This window comes from Artibeus jamaicensis, unplaced genomic scaffold (genome assembly GCF_021234435.1).
Source record: "Artibeus jamaicensis isolate MK-2021 breed Jamaican fruit bat unplaced genomic scaffold, CSHL_Jam_final contig_781, whole genome shotgun sequence".
Lineage (NCBI taxonomy): Eukaryota > Metazoa > Chordata > Mammalia > Chiroptera > Phyllostomidae > Artibeus > Artibeus jamaicensis.
This window is the reverse complement of record NW_026521968.1, coordinates 4,029,176-4,055,317: the sequence shown is the minus strand read 5'-3', so window position 1 is coordinate 4,055,317 and position 26,142 is coordinate 4,029,176. Positions and strand designations below refer to the sequence as shown.

Here is a 26,142-nt window from a genome sequence, read left to right as displayed (position 1 = left end):
TGGGCTTGTTAAAACACGCCCTGTTGGATATCTCCCCCAAAATTTCTGATTTGGTCAGCCTTGGGTAGGGCCAAAAATTTCCACAGGAACTTGGCAGGACCTAGGGATACCAGCCGTGGAGTGGTGGACAAGCACCTGCATCGTCTTGGTCTCAGTTTCCCCTTTGTTACAATGTTTGGTGTAGATTGGGGTTTCTCAGCATGGGCACTGTTAATGTCTTGTGCCTAACAATTCTCTGCTGTGAGGATCTGTCCTGTGCTTTCTATGATGTTTACCAGCATCCCTAGTGTCTCCCCACTAGGTGTGACTACGAAAGTATCTTGAGACTTGGCCAAGTGTTCCCCAGGGTGGGCAGGTACAAAATCACCGCAGCTGAGAACACCAGTTTCTGCCCAGCTTCCCGTTTCTGTGTGTTTCTTTTCTTTCTTTCTTTTAAAATATATTTTATTGATTATGCTATTACAGTAGTCTCATTTTCCTCCCTTCACTCCCTTCCACCATGCACACCCTCTCCCATCCACATTCCCCCGCTTTAGGTCAAATGACCTAAAATCTTTTAGGTCATTTAGGTTATGTCTTTGGGTCATACATGTAAGTTCTTTGGCTTCTACATTTCCTATACTATTTTTACCCTCCCTCTGTCTATTTTCTACCACCAATTATGCTTCTTATGCCCTGTACATTTTTCCCCTCTCTCCCCCCTCACACTCCCCTGTTGATAACCCTCTTTGTGATCTCCATTGCTGTGTTTCTGTTCCTGTTTTAGTTGTTTGCTTAGTTTGTTTTTGGTTTTGTTTTAGATGTGGTGGTTAATGATTGTGAGTTTGCTGTCATTTTACTGTCCATATTTTTTCTTCTTTTTCTTAGATAAATCCCTTTAACATTTCATATAATAAGGGCTTGGTGATGATGAACTTCTTTAACTTGATCTTATCTGAGAAGCACTTTATCTGCCTTTCCATTCTAAATGAAAACTTTGCTGGATAGAGCAATCTTGAATGTATTGTAGGTCCTTGCATTTCATGACTTGGAATACTTCTTTCCAGCCCCTTCTTGCCTGTAAAGTCTCTTTTGAGAAATCAGCTGACAGTCTGATGGGAACTCCTTTGTTGGTGACTGTCCCCTTATCTCTTGCTGCTCCTAGAATTCTCTCCTTCATTTTAATCTTGGGTAATGTAATGATGGTGTGCCTTGGTGTGTTCCTCCTTGGGTCCAACTCCTTTGGGACTCTCTGAGCTTCCTGGGCTTTCTGGAAGTCTATTTCCTTTGCTCAAATAAGTTTTCTACTTGTTGCTCTTCCTCTTCCCCTTCTGGTACCCCCATAATTTGGATGATGGAAAATTTAAAGATGTGCTGGAGGTTCCTAAGCCTCTCCTTAGTTTTTTTTAATTCTTGTTTCTTCATTCTTTTCTGTTTGGTTGTTTCTTTCTTCCTTCTAGTCCACTCCATTGATTTGAGTCCCAGTTTTGTTTCCATCACTATTGTTTTCCTGTACATTTTCCTTTATTTCACTTAATTTAGACTTCATTTTGTCATGTAATTTGTGACCAAATTTAACCAGTTCTATGAGCATCCTGATCACCAGTGTTTTGAACTGTCCATCTGATAGGTTGGACAGTCTCCATCTGATAGGTTGACTATCTCTTCATCACTTAGTTGTACTTTTCACTTAGTTGTATTTTTTCTGAAGCTTTGATCTGTTCTTTTATTTAAGCACGCCTGTTATGTAGTAAGTGGCGGAGCCTTAGATATTCACCAGAGCAGGTAACCCACATTGCTGGATTGTGATGCTGTATGTGGGGGAGGGGTCCAAGAGGGAAAAGTGGTGCTTGCTCTACTCTCTGCCAGATTCCAGTCACTTCCCCTACTTCCCATAAGCCAATTGGGCCCTTCTGGTGCTGATTCCTGTGTGGGTGGGTTTGTGTACTTTCTAGGACCCTGTGAGGGTCCTCCAACAAACTCTCCTGTGAGGCTGGGAGTTTCTCCCACTGCTGCCTCAACCCCCACCATCGGGTATTTTCAATCAGTGGTTTCAGGCTTTATTTCCCTGCACTGGGGCCCTGGGTTGTGCAGTCCATCCTGTTTCCCAGTTGTTTCTCCCAGTTTATCTGTGCACAAATGTGGGACTGCCAAGTCTGCCAGCCACCTTGGGCTCCATGCCCCGTTCCACAATCTGCTGCCTCACTGGGTCTGACAGCCGCCCTGAGTCCTCTCTGCCCAATTGCCCAACTCCTCCCCTCCTATCAGTGTAGATGAGTGTTTCTTCTTTAACTCCTTGGTCGTCAGACTTCCATACCATTTGATTTTCTGTCAGTTCTGGTTGTTTTCTGTTTCTAAATTGTTGTTGTTCTTTTGGTTGTGCAAGGAGGCATAGTGTGTCTATCTACACCTCCATCTTGGCCAGAAGTCTCCCATTTCTGTGTGTTTCATTTCATGGGTGCCGAAAGTACCTCTTCTTACTTTGTGGAAGTTGACACCTCTAAATTTTAACAAACTCAATTATTTTCAGAGCAAAACAAATTCCTCTGAAAATGTACGTAGAGGGGTGGGCCAACACAGGTTCACAGTTGCTTGTATGGAAAAAGACATGCAGATTATGATTGGTGCAGTAGCTTTACTAACTCTGTGTTTAGAGTACTCACAACTGTATCCTCGGTTCTGCCCACCCCTGTGCCCCTTGTGGGGAAGGCATTGGGGGAAGTATCTGAAAATGGTGCTTTGGCACCAGATTGCTTTTTTTAAACTCAGGTCACCCTGCTTACCGACTGTGCAGATTTCTTTTAACTTTTTATTTTGAACAAATTTTAAAATTATTAAAAAGTTGCAAAAATAATAGAGTTTCTACATATCCTTCCCTTAGCCTTCTCTATGTCAACATCTTAGATAATATAATACAATTTCTTAACTGCCTTCTGCCTCAGTTTTCTCATCTATAAAACTAGGACCTGCCCACCTCCTATAGCTGTTAAGAGGACTGAATGGGATAATTCAGGTAAAATGCTCAAAATAGCACCTGGCGCATATCAAGTGCTCAGCAAATGTCAGTGATTTATTGTTATTCCCTGTGACTTTAAAATCTCCAAAAACAATGAGTGTTTAGTGGAAAAAGAGACCCTGTGAGTAAGGAGTATATTTTGCATCCTTACATATCAGTCAGTGCCTTCCTGTGTGTGCACCTCCACCTGGCTGAGCTCACAGTTTAACCCACACAATCCTGTCTACCTGCTTCTCCCCTGACATCCTGAAGGGCATCCTGGATCCCAACCACTTTTATTTTTCAGGGGCTTATTCCAGGGTCTCAGCTGCTGTGAATGCAGTGAAGAAATGCCAGGAGAGCCCTCCTGTTTTATAGCATCCAGGCTAGCAGAACCTATTATTAGTGCCAGTGCTTCAGCGTTACCTGCATCCTTGAGTCTGCTCAACACTCTCCCTCAGGGCCCCCTACAGAATTTACACAAAAGCACACATGTGGCCAATCGACAGTGCAGCATCAATTCTCACTGAGCTTGAGGTTTTTGGGCCCCGGTGTTGCCAGAGGGAATGTTGAATCAGAGGAAACAGCAAAAAATGTCCTGGGATCTTGCTTCTGCCTCTTCACAGAGGTGTCAGAGAAATTCGTAAATGGTGATTAAGCTCACACTCCCCACTCCATAACAAGGTGAGTGCTCAGTATATCATATAGACAGAAGGACTGGGGCCTAAGCAGAGAACCCGACCTTTACACTCCCACAGCTTGCAGGGTGGTGAGAGGCTACTTGGCAGCACTGTACGGTGAGTGCCTGAGAACCAGCAGAGCTTGATCTGTTCGCCTGCCTGCTGGGAGTTGGCGGTTCAGTCTAAACTAATTGCTGCGAGCTCAAATGCATTCAGTCATTAGAACTTCACTTTGGGAAAGGAGCTGAATCCTAATCGTAGAACTGTCATGCATTCTGGCAAACGCTGCCTTCCAGGCACTGGAGAGAGCCTTGACCAGTCTTCTCTCTCTCTCTCTCTCTCTCATACACATACACACACACACTTCTGCAGCCCCAGCTCCGCTGACACCTTCCTTGGCTATCTAAACTCCCTGAACATAGCTGTCATGCTTGGGGCTCATTCAGAAACCCTGGCACTGGGACTAGCTTTCAAGTGTGGCTTTCAAAACCCTGAGAGGCTGGGACTATTTACTCAGAGACATTCCAGGGCCTGAATGAACAAGTGTGCCCCTTTTGTCTTCCATCCTTTTGTTGCATGTCATGTTTGTACACTTTTTTTTCAAAGCACCAGGTATGAAAATAAATCACTGAATTTCATTTCTGTCTCTTCCACCTCTGCTAGTAAGAGTTTACAATGGAGACATGACCAGGCCAGGCTTCAGCTCAAATCCCCTGTGGCTCCATACCACAATTAAGAAAAAGTCCAATCTCTGTAGAAAGGCACCAATACCACATGGGGACTTGGGCATGGCCCAATTGTCCTGCTGTGGCTCTTTCCTCTCCTTATCAGACAGGACCCTCCATGCATGCAGGAGTTGCCCAGGTTTATTTAGTGCAGTCTGTTCTGGAGATGCAGGGTAGTGAGGGGCTCTGAGGAGTTAAAAGAAATGAGGAACACAGCCATGGTGGTGATAGGCATACTCGTATTAACCATTCCCGTGTCAGCTGCTGTTTGTGAGCATTTTCTGTATGCTAAACTCTGTATGACTCTTTTTAATTTAATCCTGAGAACAAGCCTGGGAGGTTGGTACTAGTGTTCTTTCCATCACACAGAGGCTAAGAGCCAGGCTCCAGACAGAGTTCAGTTGCCTGATTCAAGTCAAGATGTCACCACTGAGCCACTGTGTGAGGTTGGGCAAATGACTCCTCTTATCAATGCTTCCATTTCATCCCAGACAAATGAGGATGATGGCATTAAAGTGCATCCCTCGAAGGGTGGTGGTGAGGAGCAAATCAGTTAATATAGAAAAAGTGCTCAGAACAGTCTCCAGTGTGTGGTGAGTTCTATTACACTGGGTGACTGCAGAGGGAACCAATGCTCAGAGAGGAAACTCCTGTTTGTGGTCCCTCCCAGCCTCCTGCCACTGTGTTGTAAATATGCTTATGTGCGGCCAGGTTTCTCTTAGACACACACCCAGTGCCCATCAGTCAAGGGCCCAGGCCACAGCCATTGTGCCTGTCCCTCAGTGAAAGGGGCCACAGAGCAACCGTCTGTGTAGTGTGTGCTTTCCCAGCTCTCGCTATCACCAACACTGAAACTCAGCAGAGGCATTTTTCCAATGACTTGTTCACCAGGTAAAAAGCATTCAAGATGCAATTCGAGATAAGAAGCAGCAATTCAACTTCCTTGGGCAGGAGATTAGCCTGAATCCTTCTGTGGGCATCTTCATCACCATGAACCCTGGCTACGCTGGCCGCACGGAGCTGCCAGAGAACCTGAAGGCTCTCTTCAGGTAAGAATTGGCCCTGCCCCCATGTGAGTGCCCCAGAGGGAAGCTTCTTTTATTTTTTTTCTGCTGGAAAGGTGTGACCTATGAATTAGAGGAAATTTTGAACATATAGAAAAGTAGATTTTTTAAGAACCACTTTTAATGCCATCACCAGTAAGATGGTTTTTTGCTTAATTGTTGTCTGTTTTTCTTTATGTGCATGTTTTAAAGACATATATTTGTGATCTTCATTTGTTGTCTATACAGAGTTTGGTATTGTTTTGTTTTTCATTTCATGGTCTATCATAACCATATCACAGTTTCCTGTTAGATATTCTTAATAAATCTCATTTCATGACTGCATTTTATTCTGTCAAGTACATGGTCCATGTGAAATTCACTTCTCCCCATAGTTAAATATTAAGACTATTTCTATCATTTAAAATGTTTATGTATAATGTTATAATACACATCTTTGTAAATGTCTTTTTTTCTGTATGCATGATTATTTTCTTTGGCTAGCTTCCCAGAAGTGGAATCACTGAGTTAAGAGGGAGGAATATTTTTAAGGCTTTTGAGACACATTGCTAAACTGCTTTCTAAAAAGACATGCCAAGTTACATTCCTAATAGCAATGCATGAGAATGCTTATTTTTACCTTTGCCAGTGATGGATAGGAACATGTTTTAAAATCTTTATTTTGACAAGAAAACACAAATGCCTATCCTAGCAGGAGCTGGAATCTCTACTCTTTTTTCAGAGAAGAGCCCAACAAAGAACCTGAAAAATGTGTCATGGCATCTCACGGTCCTCCCACTGGATGGTTACCCAGGAGCAAGGCTGGGGGAGCTGTGATGAATTTGTCTGTCTTGGCTCTGGATGTGAGGGCCTAAGCAGCCACAGGGAAGCTCCCTGGGTATCCAAGACCCTCATGTCTAAACTGCTCCCAGGGTGGCAAATTCCTGTCTCATGAGAATAGGAGTGGGTGGCTATCTCCTTCTTCAGCCAGGTCTCCACTTCAGCCAAGAGCTTGTGAAAATTTCAGCAGGCTGTCTAAACTGGTGCCATCAAATGCCCTGCTGTTTCCTAGTTGTTCACACAGAGTACTTAATAAACAAGCTTGTGTCACAAATGATAATGGAGCTGGGTCATCCCCATGATAAGAATTAGTCCTCATATTTCCCCCTGTATTTAAACGGAACATATATCCATAGAAAACAGGAGAGGGGGGGAGACTAAAGAATATTGGTAAGAGCAATAAATACAAACATGATTTACATTTAATTCTCACAAAAAAAAACATGTGTGTGGGGAATATATTAGTACAATAAGAAAACAGATGGATTCAGCAAACTGCTCAGGGTAGTAACCCTAGTTACTAGGGTTAGGTAGTGACCCAGCTGGTAAGCAGCAGAACTGCAGTTTGAACCCAGGCCTTCTGGCTCCAGACTCTCTGCCCATCGCCAGAGCAGTCCTCCCATCCAGAGATAATCAGTGTAACCGCTTATCATTCTTCTTCCCAGTGTTTTTTGTGTGAATGTGTATTCTTTTTCAAACTTGGGATCAGACTTACATAGTTTAGTATCCTGCCTTTATTCGTTAATGTCTCCCCGGGTCGTTAACTAGTTTTTTCTTTTATACATTATTTACTACAGTCACATCACATTCCATAGTGTGGATATATATTTAACTTTATTTCATATTGCAAAATGGTTTTGAGTTTCTAAGCATTTTGTTGCTCCTTTGATTTTGAATGCCATGTACAATAATTTGAAGGAAAAATGTGCTTGAATGAAATGTTTTTGAAAATTTTGTATCAGTGTAGGAAAAATGCAGTTAAAGACTGTAACAACCCTAGGCTCCTATTACATGCCTAATAAATTAATATAAAAATAAGTAATTTTAAAATAAAATGTTTCTAGAGCCAGAGGGGGAAAAAAGCAAAGTAAATTCTCCTACAGAGACAAAAAGCACTTCTGCATTCTCATGTATGCCATTTTGGGACAAGGTGAGGTTAATAAGTACTTACTTTAACTCTCAGCATTAAGTACAAGCACTTATATTTCTATGCAGGTAAGTGCAAAATAAGCCCTTAGTGTCTAGGCTTAGAAGAGACATACGTGCTCAGGATGAGAAATAGAGAGATCCTCGGTTTCCTATAGACACCAAGAGGGACTCAGTTCCTCAACCTCAGCCCCTCACCTGTTCTACACAACTTGCTTTACTAATCTGTGTCTTGTGTAAAGGCACTAGACTCAAGTTACAAGACTTGAGTTGTAGCCTCAAACTCTGCCCGGGTCTACTAACATCATCTATCAACTTGGGGAAGAAGGTTCACTTCCTTTATCCTTAGTTCACCCAACTTTCAGTTAAAGGTCTTAGAGGAAACCACTGCAGGGGTCTAGGATTTTACATGCACAAGTGCCTCCATCTGTGATCTCAGCTGGTGCCTCCTGCCTTAGACACTCCTCTTTAACTGTGCAGTAAGGAACTGTCTCACCCTTTGTCTCCCTGGGCACAGGCCCTGCGCGATGGTGGTTCCAGACTTTGAATTGATCTGTGAGATCATGCTGGTGGCGGAAGGATTCATTGAAGCCCGATCATTAGCCAGGAAGTTCATCACCCTTTACCAATTGTGCAAAGAGCTTCTCTCCAAACAGGTACACTCAACTCCCTAGTTACACCAGAAATTCAGTCATGTGACTGCTGAAGTTCTAGACGTACTCCAGGGCCAGTGTGTTAGGGAAGTTATTAGAGACTTCTAGGGTCGCTGTGCCCATAAGCTTATTAAAAGTTCTGAAAACTTCTATAATTAAGATCTGTGTTAGTTTTCTTAGCCCAGCATTTTTTAAATTTGATCACAGAGCTCCCATTTTTTATTATGTGGTGACACCTCATAGATCAGCAGTGTCCTATGAGACACATGGTAGCAACTGAGAAAAACCTTAGAGGGAACTGTCTTCTGCTGAAGGGATTTGAGAGGGACAGGGTTGAGGAGAGAAAGCTGGGCACTAAGGAGCCCCTGGCTTCTCACTGATGTTTGGCCTTAAATGTGAGTCCTGCCTAGGGAAGATCCCTTCACAGAAATAACTCCTTAAAACAGGACCAAGAGCCTCCAAAGTTGGTGTCTTGGATAGAGAATTTCTTAGTGGCCATCAACGCTTCCATTTGGGGAATCTCTTACTTGGATCACCTTTGTTGACAAAACATGAGCTCTCTCAGCCCTGAGAAATTTGTCCAAGATGGGTTAAAAAGCCTCTCCTAATTTCCTCACCCTTCCTGGGCCCCTTGCTCATCACATTCTCTCTCCAGATTCTCTGCCTCCAGTGACTTCCAGCCAGTGACCTACTTTCATAACCACAACCCTAACCTCTCTTTTGCATGCTGAACCTGTATATTCAATGGTCTATACCAAGGTTCCCCTGAATGTCTAAAAAGCACCTCCAGGTCAGCATCTAAAGCTGATCTTCCTATCAGCCTCCCCCTACTTTGGCATTTCTCCCTTCAGTAGTCACCATTTACCCACTTGCTAATTCTGGAACCTTGGGAGTTATCCTTGATAACCTTCCTCTACCTCAGCCTTCTGGCTCATCATGAGTGAACTATTGCTCATTCTACCCTCTGCATCTCTGTCAAACATGTTATTTTCTTTGTAAGACTTTAGTTCCAATCACAGGTCTCTTGCTTAAACTTTTAGAACTAGTTTTTCCACCTCTATTCTAGTCCCTTGAGTTCATTCTTTAGCCAATAGCTAGAGTGATTCACTTAAAAATGCTCCTCAGTGTTAGAATGAAGACCAATATACTTATCACTCTCCCCAGGAGACTTGCATGGAGCTCTGTCTCTTGCTAACTTCCACAGCTTCACTCCATGGCCTTCTCCATATTGTACTTGCTGTACCTACACTGGTTTTTTTAAGTTTGGTGTGCAGTGAAGACAAAGAAGATAGTGGCAGAACTTTGGCTTAGGATCACACTGCCCTGAAGAAACAATAATAAAAAAGACCCAAGGAAGTAGAATTCAGTCAAGCACAGATGAGAGAGAAATACAGTCAAGGCCAGAAGGAACTCCTGTTCCACAGGCTCAAGGGAGGGAAGACAGACAGTTTCAAGTATAGTCACCATGTCCATTGTCTTCATGGCACACTGAATTGTCCTTCACAGCACATATCACAAAACAATCTGCTATGAAGCAAGTAGCAGAGCTGGGATTTGAACCTAGGTCTGTCTCAGTTCAGACTCTGTGCTGCACACCCACCACTCCCTGCCCAATACTGCTCTGAGGCCTGATGTCAGCAGTATGGTCCACTCTTCTCAGAATCCAGCATAGTGACCCGTGGGTTCCATGTTTGAGAAATATTTTTAACATTAAATTTTATATTAGTTTCAGGTGTACGGAATATTGTTGGACATTTATAACTTGGAGAATGACCTCCCAATAAATCTTACGCTCACCCTACACCATGTATGGTTATTACAATATAATTGACTATATTCCATAAGCTTTACTTTATATCCCCACAACTAATTTGTAATTGTAACTGTGGATTTGCACCTCTTAAGCCTTCTACCTTTTTAACCCAGCCCTTAATTCCTCTCGCCTCCCAATCTGGCAACCCTCAGTTTGTTCTCTGTATCTAGGAGGTTGTTTCTGTCTTGCTTGTTTATTTTGTTTTTTTGATTTCATGTATAAGTGAAATCATATGCTATTTGCCTTTCTCTGACTTATTTTACAAAGTATAATACTCTCTAGATCCATCTGTGTTGTTGCAAATGATAAGATTTAATTCTTTTTTATGGCTAGGGAATATTTCATTATATATACATACCACTTCTCTACACATCTGTCTCTTGATTGGATTATTTAATCCATTTACGTTTAAAATTATTTTGATAGGTATGTAGTTATTGCCATTTTATTAATTGCTTTCTGATTTTTTGTTCTGTTCTTTTCCTATTTTCTTACTCTCTTTTGTTCTATGTTGATGACTTTCTGTAGTGTTGTGTTTGGACTCCTTTCTCTTTATTTCTTGTGCATTTCTTGTAGATTTTTGTTATATAGTTACTATGTGCTTCACATATAGCAAGCTATGTGTATAAAAAGTCTATTTTAAGTTGATGGTCAATTAAGTTTCAATACATTCTAAAGTCGGTCATTATTACTCACCCACTCCACATTTGTGTTTTTGTTATTAATTTTTATGTATTTTATGTGTATGCTTATGTGTATCCTTTAGTTTACTGTTATCATTACACATGATCTTCCTACTTTTTTGTCTTTTAATCTTTGTACTACCTTTTAGTGTTGTTTGATCCACTGCTTTTATTATGTGTTTGCCTTTCTTGGTGAGATTTTTTTCTCTGTGATATTTTTTAATTCATGTTTTTTATTTCTTTTCTTAAAGAAAACATTTCTTATAATAATGATTTCAGGGGGTGAACTCCTTCAGCTTTTTCTTATCTGGGAAAACTCTTTACCTCTTCTTCAAATTTAAATGATGACCTTGCTGAGTACAGTAATTTTGGTTGTAAGTCTTATTTGTCATTACTTTGAATATTTCACACCAATCTGTCCTAGCCTGCAAAGCTTCTGTTGAGAAATCAACTGACAATCTATAGGAACTGCTTGTAGGTAGCTAACTGCTTTTCTCTTGCTGCTTTTAAGAGTCTGTCTTTGGCCCTGGCAAGGTGGCTCAGTTGGTTGTCCCATACACCAAAAAGTTGCAGGTTCAATTCTCAGTCAAGACACATACCTAGGTTGTAGGTTTGATCTCCTCTTGGAGTGGAGAGGCAACCAATCAATGCTTCTATCTCACATCAGTCTATTCATTAGATTCCACATGTGAGTGAAATCATATGGTAATTGTCTTTTTCTGACTGGCTTATTTCACTTAGTATAATGTTGTCCAGGTTCATCCATCCTGTCACAAATGGTAAAATTTTCTTCTGCTTCTTCTTTTTTATAGCCAAACGGTATCCATTATGTAAGTGTATTATAGCTTTTTTTTATCCATTTGTCTACTGATGGACACTTGGGCTGCTTCCATGGGTGTGGGACTAGTCCATTTCTCATCTCCATCCCTCCTATCTGTCAGGAACTGGCTTCTTTATACCCTTAGTTATGACATCTGTTCAGTGGTTAAAGTGGTTATTGAGGGTGTCTATTCTATAATTTAGTTGTAATTTTGATGTTGTCATGAGGGGAGGCAAGCACAGGGTTTACCTACTCTACCATCTTAACCAGAAGTGACCAAATTTTTAAGAAACTATTTTAACTCCTTTTCTCAAAGAGTTTGAAGGCCTCCCAGGTAGAGCATGTAAGGTCAGTCTCAGCAGTTTCTAAGAGCTACCATTGATGTAGAAGAGGTAGCTGGATAGGTTTGGAAGTGGTTCTGCTTAATCTCCCTGACACCAGTTCCCTATATGTTCTGTGTCTGCTGTTGTCATTACAACTAGAAAACTCACTGATGCCAGGCCAGAAACCAGGATCCTGAAATCACTATCTCCTACCTCATTCTTTGCAGTGCTTCTGCCTTGGCCTCAAAATGACCTAGTCCTGATGTACTCTATATAATTTTGCAGATGTTAGCCTGAGTATATGGTGCTCTGCTTCCCAGCTGCTCCAGTCTAACCCTTGCTGCCCTCCCTCAGGATCACTATGACTGGGGCCTGCGGGCCATCAAGTCTGTGCTGGTGGTGGCCGGATCTCTAAAGCGAGGAGACCCTGACAGGCCTGAGGATCAAGTCCTAATGCGCTCCCTGCGAGATTTCAACATCCCCAAGATAGTGACTGATGACATGCCAGTGTTCATGGGCCTGATTGGAGACCTCTTCCCCACCCTGGATGTTCCTCGGAGGAGAGACCTCAACTTCGAAGCTTTGGTTAGAAAGGCAGTGGTGGAGCTGAAGCTCCAGGCTGAGGACAACTTTGTGCTGAAGGTACATTTTCCTCGCAAAATTTGTCTCCTAATCCTTTATTTAGACAATGGGTTATACTTCCTCCTTAATCCAAAGGGTTGCTTTAGTGGTACAGATATTTGTCTACTTTGTAATAAGTAAACAAATATCTTCATTTCAACAATTCTTTACTGTGGCAGCCACTGCATGGAATGAATGATGAGGGATACAAAAGAGAGACAGGGCCCTGGCCACCAGGGAGTTCATGTTCAAATGGGAAAAATAAGACACAGTCTGCTCTGCCATGTGTTCCTTTCATGTGAATCACTTCAGACATGATTATAGAGGAATGTATTGGTATAATGTGGAAGCCATATGGGTTCACATACACTTTTTTGTTCTTGTGAATATCTTGATGTAATCAGGAGCAAGGTTTTTACAATGAAAGAAAAATATCTTGGAGTGGTAGGCAGAATAATTCTAATCCACAGAATTTGTGACTATGTTACATTATATGGCAAAGGGGGATTGAAGTTACAGGTAGAACTAGGTCACTAATCATCTGACCTTTAGATGGGGAGATGATCCTGATTTGTCGGGTGGCCCAATATAATCACAATGACCTTTATAAGTGAAATACTGAGGTAAGACCATGAGTTCCTGAGTGATGCCATGGAAGAAAGACTTAGCCAACCACTGAAGATGGAGGAGGGGACCATGAGCCAGGTGACCACGTGACCACCTCTAGAAGTTAGAAAAGGAGGGAAAATAGGTTCTACCCAGAGCTTTTGGAAGGAACCAGCCCAGTCAATGCCTTGATTTATTCCCACTGAGACTCACGTTGGACTTCTGACCACCAAACCAGTAAAATATTAAATTTGTGTTGTTTAAGTCCTCAGGTTTGCTGTATTTTGCTTTGGCAATAATAGAAAATGAATACATTTAGCCATAGATACAGACTTTAAGAAAAAGACCCTAAAACCTTAGTGCTAGTATAACTAGTTTTATGGCCATAGGAACTATGGTGGCTTGTACTATTTTCTAGGAAGGCTCCAGGCAGGTGAAGACATTTCCCCATCTGTGAAAGCAGTAGATTAATGAAGAGGGCTCCATCTATATCACATCCTTAGTTGATTAGAATGGTCTTATTAGAAGTGAATCCACTGGCTGGTGTGGCTCGTGGATTGAGTGCCAGACTGCAAACCAAAGGGTCACAGATTCAATTCCCAGTCAGGAGCACGTACCAGGGTTGTAGTCCAGGTTCCCCAGTGTGGGGCATACCAGAGGCAACCAAACGTTGATGTTTCTCTCTCCCTTTCTCTCCCTACCTTTCCCCTCTGTCTAAAAATAAATAAATAAAATCTATTTTAAAAAAAAGAAGTGAATCCAATTGCAAAAGAGCACAGGCCCCCAAATTTAAGGCTTCAGAGAATTAAGGGACATGAGATAGGATAAAAACTCTCTAGTAATTTAATTGTGCTAGCATTTACATTGGAATTAGGAGGCCCTGTTGAATTTTCAAGAATTGGAATACAAAATTCTGTACATTCTGAGTGGTGTCCCCTAATCCTGCTTTTCCATAAGCCCGTCATTTTTGCTGTGCTGTTTTACAGAAAGTAACATGTTCAGGATGCATAAATGTCATTATAGCAGAGTACCTGCACACAAATAACTATGCCTTGGAGCTGATATGACAAGTGCCACAAAAGAGGGTTCTGGGGTACAGATGCATGCATGGAAATTTTTCTTCCTGTACAATAACATGTTGAAGAATCACATGAATATCACTTTAGAGTTCACAGAGTTTTTATATTCTATAGTACATTAGGTTTCCCCAAACCCTCAAGGCAGGTGACCAATGAGAAATTTTACAGTAACCAGGATGGTGTTACTTTACCAGGATATTTCATTAGGCTGTTTCACAAGAGAGAAAGAAGAATGTAGGCTTGCAGGCAGGTCACTCCTGCTCCACTCCCAGAAGCACTTCTGGCATACAATACTTTCAACAGTAGAAATTAAGCCCTGGATATATATAAATAGAATTGCAAATTGGTGTTGGATTTCATTTCTGGGATTACATTTTACACAAGAAAGTATTACCTGATCCTTTGCAGCAGAAATTATTTGTGAGTTGGTCCCTTCCTACTACCGAACTCTCACTTTTTAAGTTAAAAAATTAAGTATCTGAACTTAATTTTTGATATTTTTTTTAAAATTTATTTATTTTTTGAATTGATTATGCTGTTACAGTTGTTCTATTCCCCCCTTCATTCCCCTCCACCCTGCCCCCCCCAACCCCACCATTACCCCCCTTTAGTTTATGTCCATGTGTCTCAAGTCCTTTAGGTTCTATATTTCCCATACTATTCTTGCCCCCCCCATCTATTTTCTATCTACTGTCTATGCTACTTGTTTTCTATACCTTCTCCCCCCATCTCCTCCTCCCACTCCCCTGTTGCTAACCCTCCTTGAGATCTTCATTTCTATGTTTACACTCCTGATCTAGCTGTCCTTTTAGTTTGCTTTCATTTTAGGTGTGGTTCTTAATAACTGTGAGTTTGTTGTCCTTTCACTGTTCATGTTTCTTTAACTTCTTTTTCTTAGATAAGTCCCTTTAACATTTCATATAATAAGGGCTTGGTGATGATGAACTCCTTGAATTTGGTCTTATCTGAGAAGCACCTTATCTGTCCTTCCGTTCTAAATGAGAGTTTTGCTGGGTAGAGCAATCTTGGTTGTAGGTCTTTAGATTTCATGACTTGGAATATTTCTTTCCAGCCCCTTCTTGCCTGTAAGGTCTCTTTTGAGAAATCTGCTGACAGCCTGATGGGGACTCCTTTGTAGGTGATTGTCCCCTTAGCTCTTGCTGCTTCCAGGATTCTTTCCTTCATTTTAATTTTGGCTAATGTAATTATGATATGCCTTGGTGTGTTTCTTCTTGAGTCCAACTTTTTTGGTACTCTCTTGGCTTCTTGGATTTCTTGGAAGTCTATTTCCTTTGCCAGATTGGGGAAATTTTCTTTTATTATTTGTTCAAATAGTTTTTCCACTGGTGGTGTGTCTTTCCCCCTTCTGGTACCCCTATAATTCGGATATTGGAGCGTTTAAAGATGTCCTGGAGGTTCCTAAGCTTCTCCTCATTTTTCTGAATTCTTATTTCTTCATTCCTTTCTGTTTGATCATTTTTTTCTTCTTTCTAGTCCACTTCATTGATTTGAGTCCCAGTTTCCTTTTCATCTCTATGGGTTTCCTGTGGAATTCCATTCATTTCCCTTAATTTAGCCTTCATATGTTTCTCTAATTTGTGGCTATAATCCACCAGATCTGTGAGGAAGGTGATGACCAGTGTTTTAAACTGTGCGTCTGAGAGTTTTGCTATTTCTTCGTCATTTAGATTTATCTCTGGGGCTTTGAGTTCTCCCTGCGACATTTTTGGTCTGTTCTGGCCCTTTAAGTGGGAAAAGCGGCGCCTTGGAGTCCCAGGTCGCTGGGTTGTGACCTGTATGTGGGGGCGTGGTCAGAGTGGGGAAATGGCACTCCGCAGCAGCCGCCGCCGGCCGGTCCAACCGCTCACTCCCTCACTCGCGCGCAACCAGGCAACCACAGTCAACTCGCTGCCACCGCCTCCCCACTGTGTCCTCTGTAGTCGCTCACCGGGTGGGCTGCTCAGTCGCTCACTAGGTCCAATCCTGGGTTTGGAACCCGCGCGACTGGATTCGCGCGTCTGGATTCCGCGCCCGGTCCGACCGAGCCCTCCTTTGTAAGTCCTCACCCAACGCCGGTTTCGCCCCTTACCGGTCGGGCTGAAGAATTTGTTGTTAGCGGACTTCCGAAAAGTTCAGTTTTCCGTGTTCTGGTTGTGTTTTCTGATGCTAATATTTAGTTGTCCCTAAACTTGGTTGTGTGAGGAGGCACGGCACATCCAGCTAAACCTCCATCTTGGCGGAAGTCCATTTTTGATATTTTTAAAATTATTGTTTATTCTATTACAGTTGTCCCAATTTTTCCCCTTTTGCCCTCCTCTGTCCACCCCACACCCCCTCTCCAGCTCCCACAGTCCATCCCCATACTGTGATCTATGTTGATGAATCATTCATACATGTGACTACTCGCTTCCCTTTTTTTACACCATCCCCCTTTTCCTCTGGTAGCTGTCAGTCATGTTCCATGTTTCCATGTCTCTCATTCGTTTTACTGGTTAGTTCATTTTGTTCATTAGATTCATCTTATAACTGAGATCATATGATATTTGTTTCACTAACTGGCTTATTTCACTTACCATAATAGTCTCCAGTTCCATCCATGCTATCACAAAGGGTAAAAGTAGAAATCAACAAAAAGGCCTTCCAGGTAGAGGGAAAAGTGTCAGCAAAGGGGTATATGGGGAAACAAAGATTGCACTAGCAAAGATTGCAGCAGCAAAAAGTCCAGTGTTGCTAGAGAAAAATGTATTGGAGGGGGTGGTGGTGGGGAGTAGGCAACAGGACTCCAAAGGTAATATGGAACCATGATACAAAGGGCTTGAATGCCAGGCTGAGGGTTTTCCTTTCAAAGGGTCTGATCCCAAGAGGCACCCTCACCCCAGAGATGAGTTAAATTTGAGGCAGTGCACTGGGGCTAGTGTCTTAAATTGGAAGAATTCACATCTTTCCAGACTCTGGCAGTCTGCTGAGGCACTGTGACCTTCCCTCCCCATTTTCTGCATTTTTTCCTACTCAGAGTCTTAGTCTTCCTTTCTCTTTATTTGCCAGTTGGCCCACATTCTGCGTCCTCCCCTTCTTTTTCATAACCACTTTCTGCTCCTTGGATAAGAGAGATGCTTTCTATTAAAGGCTCTTGGAAAATATTATGTTTTCTACCAAGTTTTTATTAGCACTGTCCACTGAAACTTCTGAAGGTTAACCCATCAAAACCCCTAGTGAGTCTTTGGTTTGAGATGACACCCTGTGATCCCTTAAAAGTGATCATATAAATACAGTGGGTTTTTTTTAAAGAAAGAGAAATAAGCCCATTAAAGTATGAAAACTAAAAAAGGGATAGTACAATAAATTTCTTGAAAAAATGGAAAAAGGACGAAAGCAGGGTGACAGATCAAGCAGACCAGGAAGGGAATGCAGAATACACTTGGAAAGGGCTTCAGAGGAAGAGGGGCAGGAAGTGGCCATAACCTAGGAGAAACTCCAAACTTAGAGTTGGTAGTGAAGGAGGAGGTCAGGGGTAAGAAAAAGAACTGAAAACAGCCAGAGGTGATCATTAAATCTGTTTACCCTATAATTTGCCACTTGGCTTCCCACACTTTTCTTCCAGCTCCCTGCACTAGTCCCTGCTTCCCAAGAACTCATACTATGTGCAGCCAGGCATTTAACTCACAGCCAAACAGAAAAGTCAGGGGGAATTTAATAGCTCTTTGGGGAAACCAAAGACTACTACTCTTGGGGTACTAGTGCCCTCTTTAAAGTACTTTTCTTTTGTTTGGAGGCCCTTGGCCTGAAAGCCAGCCACCTGCTCACTCACCAAGTGAAAGGACAAAGACAAAGCCCAAGATCTGACTTTGTGCACAGAGCTTCCTCTCAGACTTCCCACCCTGTTGAGAGACCTGTAAGTCAGCAGCAGACAACACCCCTCCCAGCTCCTAGGAAACACAGTACAGCTCTTCATTTAACCTTGAGGCTCATCAGATACTGGGGAAAACTAGTAACATGAGAAACTCAGACCAACAGACAGACAAGACAGGTAGATACACACCCAGTAACTGATCGCAGTGGAAATAAGGAAGAGCACATTTTGAAAGTTTTAATCCATGTCCTTGAAGAAAATTAAGAAAAATATACCCATAAAACCAGAATGGAATGCTATAGAAGAAAAAGAATTCTTGGAGAACTGTAAAGAGCTCCTTTGAAATGAATTGTATCACTGATGACACACGGAATTCAGTGGGAGGACTGAGTAAACAAGAAAATCTCATAGGATGAAACCATGTATGTATGTATGTATGTATGTATGTATGTATATGGGTATAATAAATATATATAATGAGTATATAATAAATATAACAAATTATGTACATATAATACATTATAACATATAATACACAAAAGGGACAGAAAGTACAAGAGGCAAGATAACATACAGAGCGTAAATCGAGGTTGAGCAATGTATTACCAATGGGAATTCCAGAAAAACAGCGAGAACTTGCTAAACCTGGAGAGACATGTACCCATACTTCATGGCCTCAGTCAGTAGTAAACAGAGTGGATGTAAATGGACTCACACAGAGGCATGCCCTAATGAAATTCAGAGGTCAAAGATCAAAAACAAAAGATAACTTTCCTTTTCAGTGAAGGAGTGGTAGCACAGGTGACTCAGGAAGGAGTGAGATTCAGAATGACAGCATAAACTCTCGTATCCTCAAGGAAAAGGATGCCATTCCTTCAAGGTGCTGAAGGGAAATTATCTCAAGACTGCCATTCAAGTTATTTTCAAAGAGTCATACATTTTACTTTTCACACACCTTTTTTGAATGGATTACTTGTGGACATACTACAGCAAAATAAGGATTAAAAACAGGAAAAAATGTCAGGGGACTTAAAAAACAAGATCAAAATAAATTTGGAATGATAACTATTAGAAGACTTAGAAAGCAGTAAATCAAGATGGGGCGGGGGGCTGGAATGGGAGAAATAGACAAAAAAATGTACTTGAAAAATAATTAAATAAAAAAAGAAAAGAATATAGAACTAAAAAAAAAAGGAAAGCAATAAATCAAAATTAGAGCAGGAAGACAGTGGTCTTCGAAAAAAATACCTCAAAAATGGATATAGTCAAACAAGGATAGACTAACAAGATGAATGTTCTTATATATTTTATTTAACTTCTAAGTCATGGGAAATAAGGCATGTGTCATTTTTTTTAACAAAGGGAAAAGAAAGCAATTAAAAACTCCAAGAGAAAAGTCATGGGCTAAATTTTATTTTTAAAAGTACCATATTTTGCCATGTATAATGCATACTTTTTGCCCCAATTTTTATACCATAATATGCTAAAAAGTAAATGATAAAATTTATTTATAATACAAAAAACAAGTATCTAAATATAAACAAATTAAAATTGAATTAAAAATTAAAACAAAAGATTTTTTTGAAAGTTTCAGCCAAAAGTGTAGGTGCACATTGTACATGGTAAAATATGATAAATGTGGAACTTTCAGTCCTGGTGCCAGAGGAGTTTATGCTGTGCTCACCTTCCACAACCACATCAAAATTATAACTAACTAAAGAACACCATCCTTGGAAATGCCTGAAGTCTAGCTAAACAGAAGTTTTATAACTAAGAATATACATAAGAAGCCACGTGGAGACTAACAGGAGGGGTATAGACACAGAACAAGCCATATATGGCAGTTAAGAAAAAGGAGGGATATCTCAGCAGTTCCCCCTGAGAGCAACAGATCCCATCCCTATAACCAGGCCCCCAGCCCAGGGTTCCAGAGTCAGGAAGAAAAGTCCCTGTAATTTCTAGCCATGGTAGCCAGTGGAGATTGTAGTTCAGTGCAATGGAAGATCTCTCCAGTCCCAGCTATTCCTCTTAAAGGGCTCATCATGGACTTACTTGTTGATGAATTCACTTTGAGCTCCAGCATTGAGACAGCAGCTTGAAAAGCACCATGAACATACCGAGAGGAACTGAATTGTCTGGCTTTAGGGTGAGGGCTGGTGGAGCAGCTTTGACTCAGAAAGTACTGCTGGCAGAAGCCATTGTTCCTTTTTTAAGCCCTCCCTCTACCTGGCCTGCAGGACAGGTGGGCTCCAAGTCTGAGTTTCCACCAACCTGGCCAACACTGTTTGCCCCATCCTAAATCACCCTGGTGATTCTCTGTGGCCCCCGCCCCACCCGACTTGCTAGCTGACTCAAGCCACTTCCAGTGGCTTTTACATACAAACAGCTTATCTTACCTCCTCCTGCAGACTTTCCTACAATCTCTCTAAGGTTCACAAAACCCAAACAAGCAGTGTCTGACCTTGGCATGCCCCATACATCTTGCTAAGTGGCCCAAGCCCAGCACTGGTGACATCTAGCCTTAGTTCACAGTTTAGTCTGTTTTAGACACCCCCAAGCCAAGCACAAATGGCAACCATTTGCAGATTACTTTGTAGCTCATACCAGGTGGCTTCAGAAGGGTACAGACAACAGCTGACCTTGGCTATTACAAGAACTTCCACCCAAAGGCCCCAGAACCAACACACCAGTGACATGCTTCAGATCATATCTTAGCACCACCATAACACAACCACATTCACAAATGACGCACCCAAAGGGCAGACTAGCAGGCACCAGAGCCTAACTAAAACAGTCCTGCTCTGTGGTGACAACCCCTGCACAATAGCTTCTAGCCAGCAGTCACAGCCAGTCCTCACAGTCAATCAGCCTGAAGGTCAGTCCTTCCCACTGATGTGCCAACAACAATCAAGGCTCAACTAAAATGAGAAGGTACACAACACCCACACAAGGGCTATTCATAGAGGACCCAGCTCAGGTGACCAAGCAGTCTGTGCCACTGGGCCCCACAGGACACCTACTGTGTAAGCCCACTCTCCCAAGATGGGGAGATGTAGCAGTTCTACCTGATACATAGAAACAAACACAGGGAGACACCAAAAATTAAAAGACAAAAAAATGTTCCAAATGAAAGAATGGGACAAAACTCCAGAATAAAAAAACTAAACAAAATGGGGATAAGTGCTCAATGAAATGCAGAGTTCAAAACACTGTTTATGCAGATGCTCAGCAATCGCAGGGGAAGACTAGATGGACTCAGTCAGAACTTTAACAAAGAGATAAGAAACATATAAAAGATAAACACCATTAAAACACTAGTCAGAAATGAAGAATACAATAACTCAAATAAGAATACATTAAAGAGAATCAACAGTAGATTAGATGAAGCAGAGAATCAAATTGGCAATTTGGAAGACAAGATACCATAAAACACCCAATTGGAACAGCAGGAAAAAAAAGAATAAAAAAAAATGAGAATTGTTTAATGGACTTCTGAGACAACACCAAGTGTAACAACACCCACATCACAGGGGTACCAGAAGAAGAGGGAGAGCAAGGGCGTGAAAACCTATTTCAAGAAATACTGACTGAAAACTTCCCTACCCTAGTGAAGGAAATAGACACACAGTGAGAAAGTTCAGAGAATCCCAAGCAACATGAACCTAAAGAGGCTCATATCAAGACACATCATAATTAAAAAGCCGCAGGTGAAAAACAAAGAGAGATCTTAAAAGCAGCAAGAGAAAAGTAGTCAGTTACCTACAAGGGAGCTCCCAAAGACTGTCAGCTGATTTCTCAACAGGAATTTTGCAGGCCAGAAGAGATTGGTGTAAAATATTCAAAATGATTAAAAATTAGAGTTACAACCAAGATTACTCTACCCAGCAAGGCTATCATTTACATTTGAAGGTGAGATAAAGAGCTTCCCATTGTCTTATCAACAAGCTGAAAGAGTTCATCCCATCAAACCAGTATTACAACTAGTGTTAGAGACTTTTTAAAAAGAAGCAATAAATATAAAAATATGAATAATAAAATTGCAATAACTATATACCTATCCTCAATTACTTTAAATGAACATAGATTAAATACTTTAGCAAATGATATAGAGTGATTGAATGGATAAGAAAACAAGACCCATACATATGCTGTCTACAAGAGACTTCAGATCAAAAGAGATACACAGTCTGAAAGTAAGGGGATGGAAAAAGATATTTTATTCTAATGGAAATAAAGAAAAAAGCTGGGGTAGCAATACCTATCTCTGACAAAATAGACATTAAAACAAAGACTATAGCAAGACTATAACAAAATAGACTTTAAAACAAAGACTAAACCAAAGACTATACCAATTCTACCTCTGGGTATTTATTTGAAAAAGTCCAGTGCTTGCTTCGGCAGCACATATACTAAAATTGGAACAATACAGAGAAGATTAGCATGGCCCCTGCGTAAGGATGACACACAAATTCATGAAGTGTTCCATATTTTTAATTTCAGGGGGAAAGGGGAAGGATTCACAGGAACAAATATAAAGAACACATGAACAAAAACTAACAGGTGTGGATAGGTGAGAGAGCTGGGGAGCACGGGGGGGGGGGGGGGGGCTGGGATAGGAGTAAAAGACAGAAAACTGTACTTGAAAATAAATTAAATAAAAAAAAATGCAAAAAAAGTCCAAAACACTAATTTAAAAAGAGAGGTGTTTAATTCCTCTTTTTTAAACAGAGGAGGTAATTTCTGCATTTATTGCAGTATTATCTACAATAGCCAAGATGCAGAAGCAACCTAAGTGCCTATCAATAGACAAGTGGATAAAAAAGTGGTGGTCCATATTTATACAATGGAGTATGACTCAGCCATGAAAAAATGAAATCTTGCCATCTGCAACAGCATGGATTAACCTAGAGAGTATTACACTGAGTGAAATAAGTGAGACACAGAAACACAAAGATATGATTTTACTTATATTAGAATCTGAAAAACAAAATAGAAACAAACACATAGATACAAAGAACAGTTTGAAGGTTGCCAGATGGGAAGGAGTTTGGAGGGTAGGTGAAAGGGGAAGGGATTAAGATGTACAAATTGCCAGTTATAAAAACAGTCACAGGGATGTAAAGTACAGCATAAGGAATATAGTCAATAATATAGTAACAACTATATAAGGTGTCAGGTGGGTATTAAATTCATTGGGATGACCACTTCATAAGTTATATTATATAAATATCTAATTGCTATGTCATTAGTGATTAGTACCCAAAACTAATATAATATTGTACATAAACTGTAATCAAATAATAAAACATTATTTAAATAAAATTTTAAAAACTTTAAAAAGTAAAAGTGACCTGATAGGGATCAATATATGTAATGTGAAGGAAGAGTATCCATTTGACCTTGGATTGATGCCTAGCATATCCTCTGGTAAGTTACGACACCAGTTCTACAGAGAATATAGTATATTTCTGGTAACTACTCTCTTCTGTAGTGAAAAATATCTATAATCATAAAAACATAAGTGACTGTCTTCAACTCTTAGAATTATGAAAAATATAAAGTGTCTAAATATAAGTACAGAATGTAATGTAAATATTATCACACATGGCAGTGTAAAAGTATAGTGTGTGTGAAAAAAGATAGGAGATAGAAGGAAAAATAGAAGGAAGTGCAGAGATATTTATGAATTTATCTACAGAAGATACTGTGCAAAGTTGATGGATTTGTAACAGTCGCAGAGGAGAAATAACCCATTTGTTAGCTGATAAACGAATAACAAAATGTGGCATGCTTACACAATGGGATGTTGTCCAGCTACCAAGAGGAGTGAAGTACAGGTACACGCTACAGTCTGGAGGAGCCTTGAAAGCACCACAAGTGAAATGAGTGGTTCACAAAATACCACACATTTTACAAATATGTTCACAGTAAATGTCCAAAATAGGCAAATCAATAGAGCCAAAATGTATATCAGAGGTTGCATAGGGTTGAGGTAGGGATGGGGGGATGGGGAGGGACTGCTAATGATAATTGGGACTGATAATGAAATGTCCCAAAATTAAATAGTAGCGATACTTGTACAATTCTGTGAATATGCTATCATTGGATTGTACACTTCAAAAATATTAATTTATAGCATGTAAATTATATTTCAATAAAGATGTTGAAAAGAACATAAAGAATTGATAGAACTAGAAAGTGATTTTAAGTCTTTCCAGTATCCAGGAATTAGTCGTTCATGAGAAAAACAAATCCAGGAATAAGTCTTCATTCAACAGCCAGAGCACCACCCCCACCACCTCTCTGACTCTCTCTCTCCCCTCCCCACCCCTCCTCCTCCAAATTTTTAATGCAATGACCTCAGGTTAGTTTCATGCTTAAAATTCTCTATTTGGGTCTGAATAAAATTTCAACTACTAATTCCTGCATACCTGGCCCCTGCATACCTCTTTTATTTCATTTGATACCCTTCTTTTTTTTCTTCTGGTATTTGAGCTCTCCAAGTTTGCTGCTGAACTTCAGGCCTTTGCACTTGCTGTCACTCTACCTGGAATGCTCTTCCCACTGGTCTTCAACCTGACTGTTTTCATCTATATATTAGATTAGATGTCTGCTCCTTAGAGACTCCTCCTGACCAGTCTCCTCATCCTTCCCTGGGAAGATCTTGCATTAAGTCCCTGAAGTATGAAAACCAGAGCCAAGATTGGGTCTTTCCTGGGGGTGCTTCAGGAAAGACCATTAGAATGGTCTTTCTAATGGGCCCTGAACCAGAGGAACAGTGATGGCTTCAGACAGAGAAAAGACAAATATTGATGACATGAGAAACATAACTCAAATTAATGTCTCAATAAATTATCCAACCACAAGCTAATCACCCCAAATAACCATTTATCTGCTATCTTCAAATTGAGCTTAGAAGTACCACTTTCCTTCTGATTCCCTGGTTGAATAATTTTGCAACTTTTAACACCTGTATCACTTACATTTAAAAAATAATAGCTATTGCTTATCATTTTTTTAAATATAGTATAAGTCAAATGTATGGGAAAATTTTTTTATTGTTCTGTTACCCTATCAGTATTTAGTACATTTCCATTTTAGTTTACTTCTCACTGCTATTAAGGATCTTATAGTGCAAATTCAAGAAACCTGATCTGCAATAAAGTTCAAATATTTTAGCTCATGACACACAAGACCTTTCATGATAGGCCCATCCAACATTTCCAGCTCTCCTTTATATTTTCAGCAAATATTTTTTCTTAGCACTTGGTATGTGCCAGATTCTCTGCTAGACATTGCAACAGAGAGATAAGAAGCCCAGTCCTGCCTGCTCTCTAGAAGCTGGTTCTCTAATAGGGAGGCAGAAAAGTAACCATTGCAATATTGACAAGTATTAAAATAAAGGATGTAGGTATGGGGCACCTACCCCAAACTAAGGGATGTGTAGGGTCTGGTCAGAGAAAGATGGTTAAAAGGATAACTTCTGAATGGAGGGCACCATATGTTAAGAGGCATAGACACAGGAAAGAGCATCAGTAAAGAACTGCAAAATGTATCTACCTGGAGTTTGCATGTTGGAGGATGAAACACAAAACTGAAGGCTGATTTGGTCAGACAGCAAAAAGGTCTTGTAAGTTGAGAATTTGGGATTTCATCACCAAAGCTATGGAGATCCACATAAAGAACAGAGTGATGGCAGTGATGTGATCAGATTTTCATTTCAGTAAGTGCGTGCAAAAGTGTGCACAAAAGAGCATGGAGGCAAGCGAGAATGAGAGCAAAGGCACCATCAGTGCTACCACTGTCTCCAGGAACTTGTGACTCCAGCTTCCTCAGGTGGTTTGGCCAGCCACAGCATGCTCTGTCACTCCACAAACCTTTGTGCCATTCCCTCTGCTTAGAGTATCCTCCCTGTTCATTGTTTTGGGAAACTCCTACTCACCCCCTGAAGGCTCAGTTCAAATGCCTGCTCCTCTGTGAAGACTGTTTTGTTCCCTTTATCCTTATGAAATCCATTGTCCCCTCCTCTCTGTCCCCATAGCATTTATAAACACCTCTACTGTACTGCTTGCACTATAATAATTTATCAACATGACTTGCTTCTCCATCACACTATGAGATCATAGAGGGCAGAAGGGTCATCTCTGAATCTCCTTTAACTGGTATACTCTCTAGTGCTTAGTTGCTGGCTAATAATTAAATAGCTGAATAGTAAATACATGAATAAATGAATCATGTTGCCCCTTCATTTAGAACCCCATGATATCTTGAGATGAATAACCCTTC

General features: G+C 40.8%; 1 protein-coding gene and 1 non-coding gene across 3 annotated transcripts in view; both read left to right on the top strand.

Moving 5' to 3' along the window:
* The window catches only part of DNAH9 (dynein axonemal heavy chain 9), a 368,257-nt gene that overhangs the window by 132,055 nt on the left and 210,060 nt on the right, over positions 1–26,142 (top strand). For both annotated transcript variants that reach the window (XM_053672723.1, XM_053672722.1), the window contains exons 29-31: positions 5,271–5,428; positions 7,926–8,064; positions 12,055–12,342. In XM_053672723.1, coding sequence (XP_053528698.1) covers positions 5,271–5,428; positions 7,926–8,064; positions 12,055–12,342 — 585 coding nt within the window. The remainder of the gene's footprint in view (positions 1–5,270; positions 5,429–7,925; positions 8,065–12,054; positions 12,343–26,142) is intronic.
* LOC119047855 (U6 spliceosomal RNA) lies at positions 22,242–22,348 on the top strand. Its single transcript, XR_005082211.1, has one exon. It is a non-coding gene; the product is annotated as a U6 spliceosomal RNA (small nuclear RNA).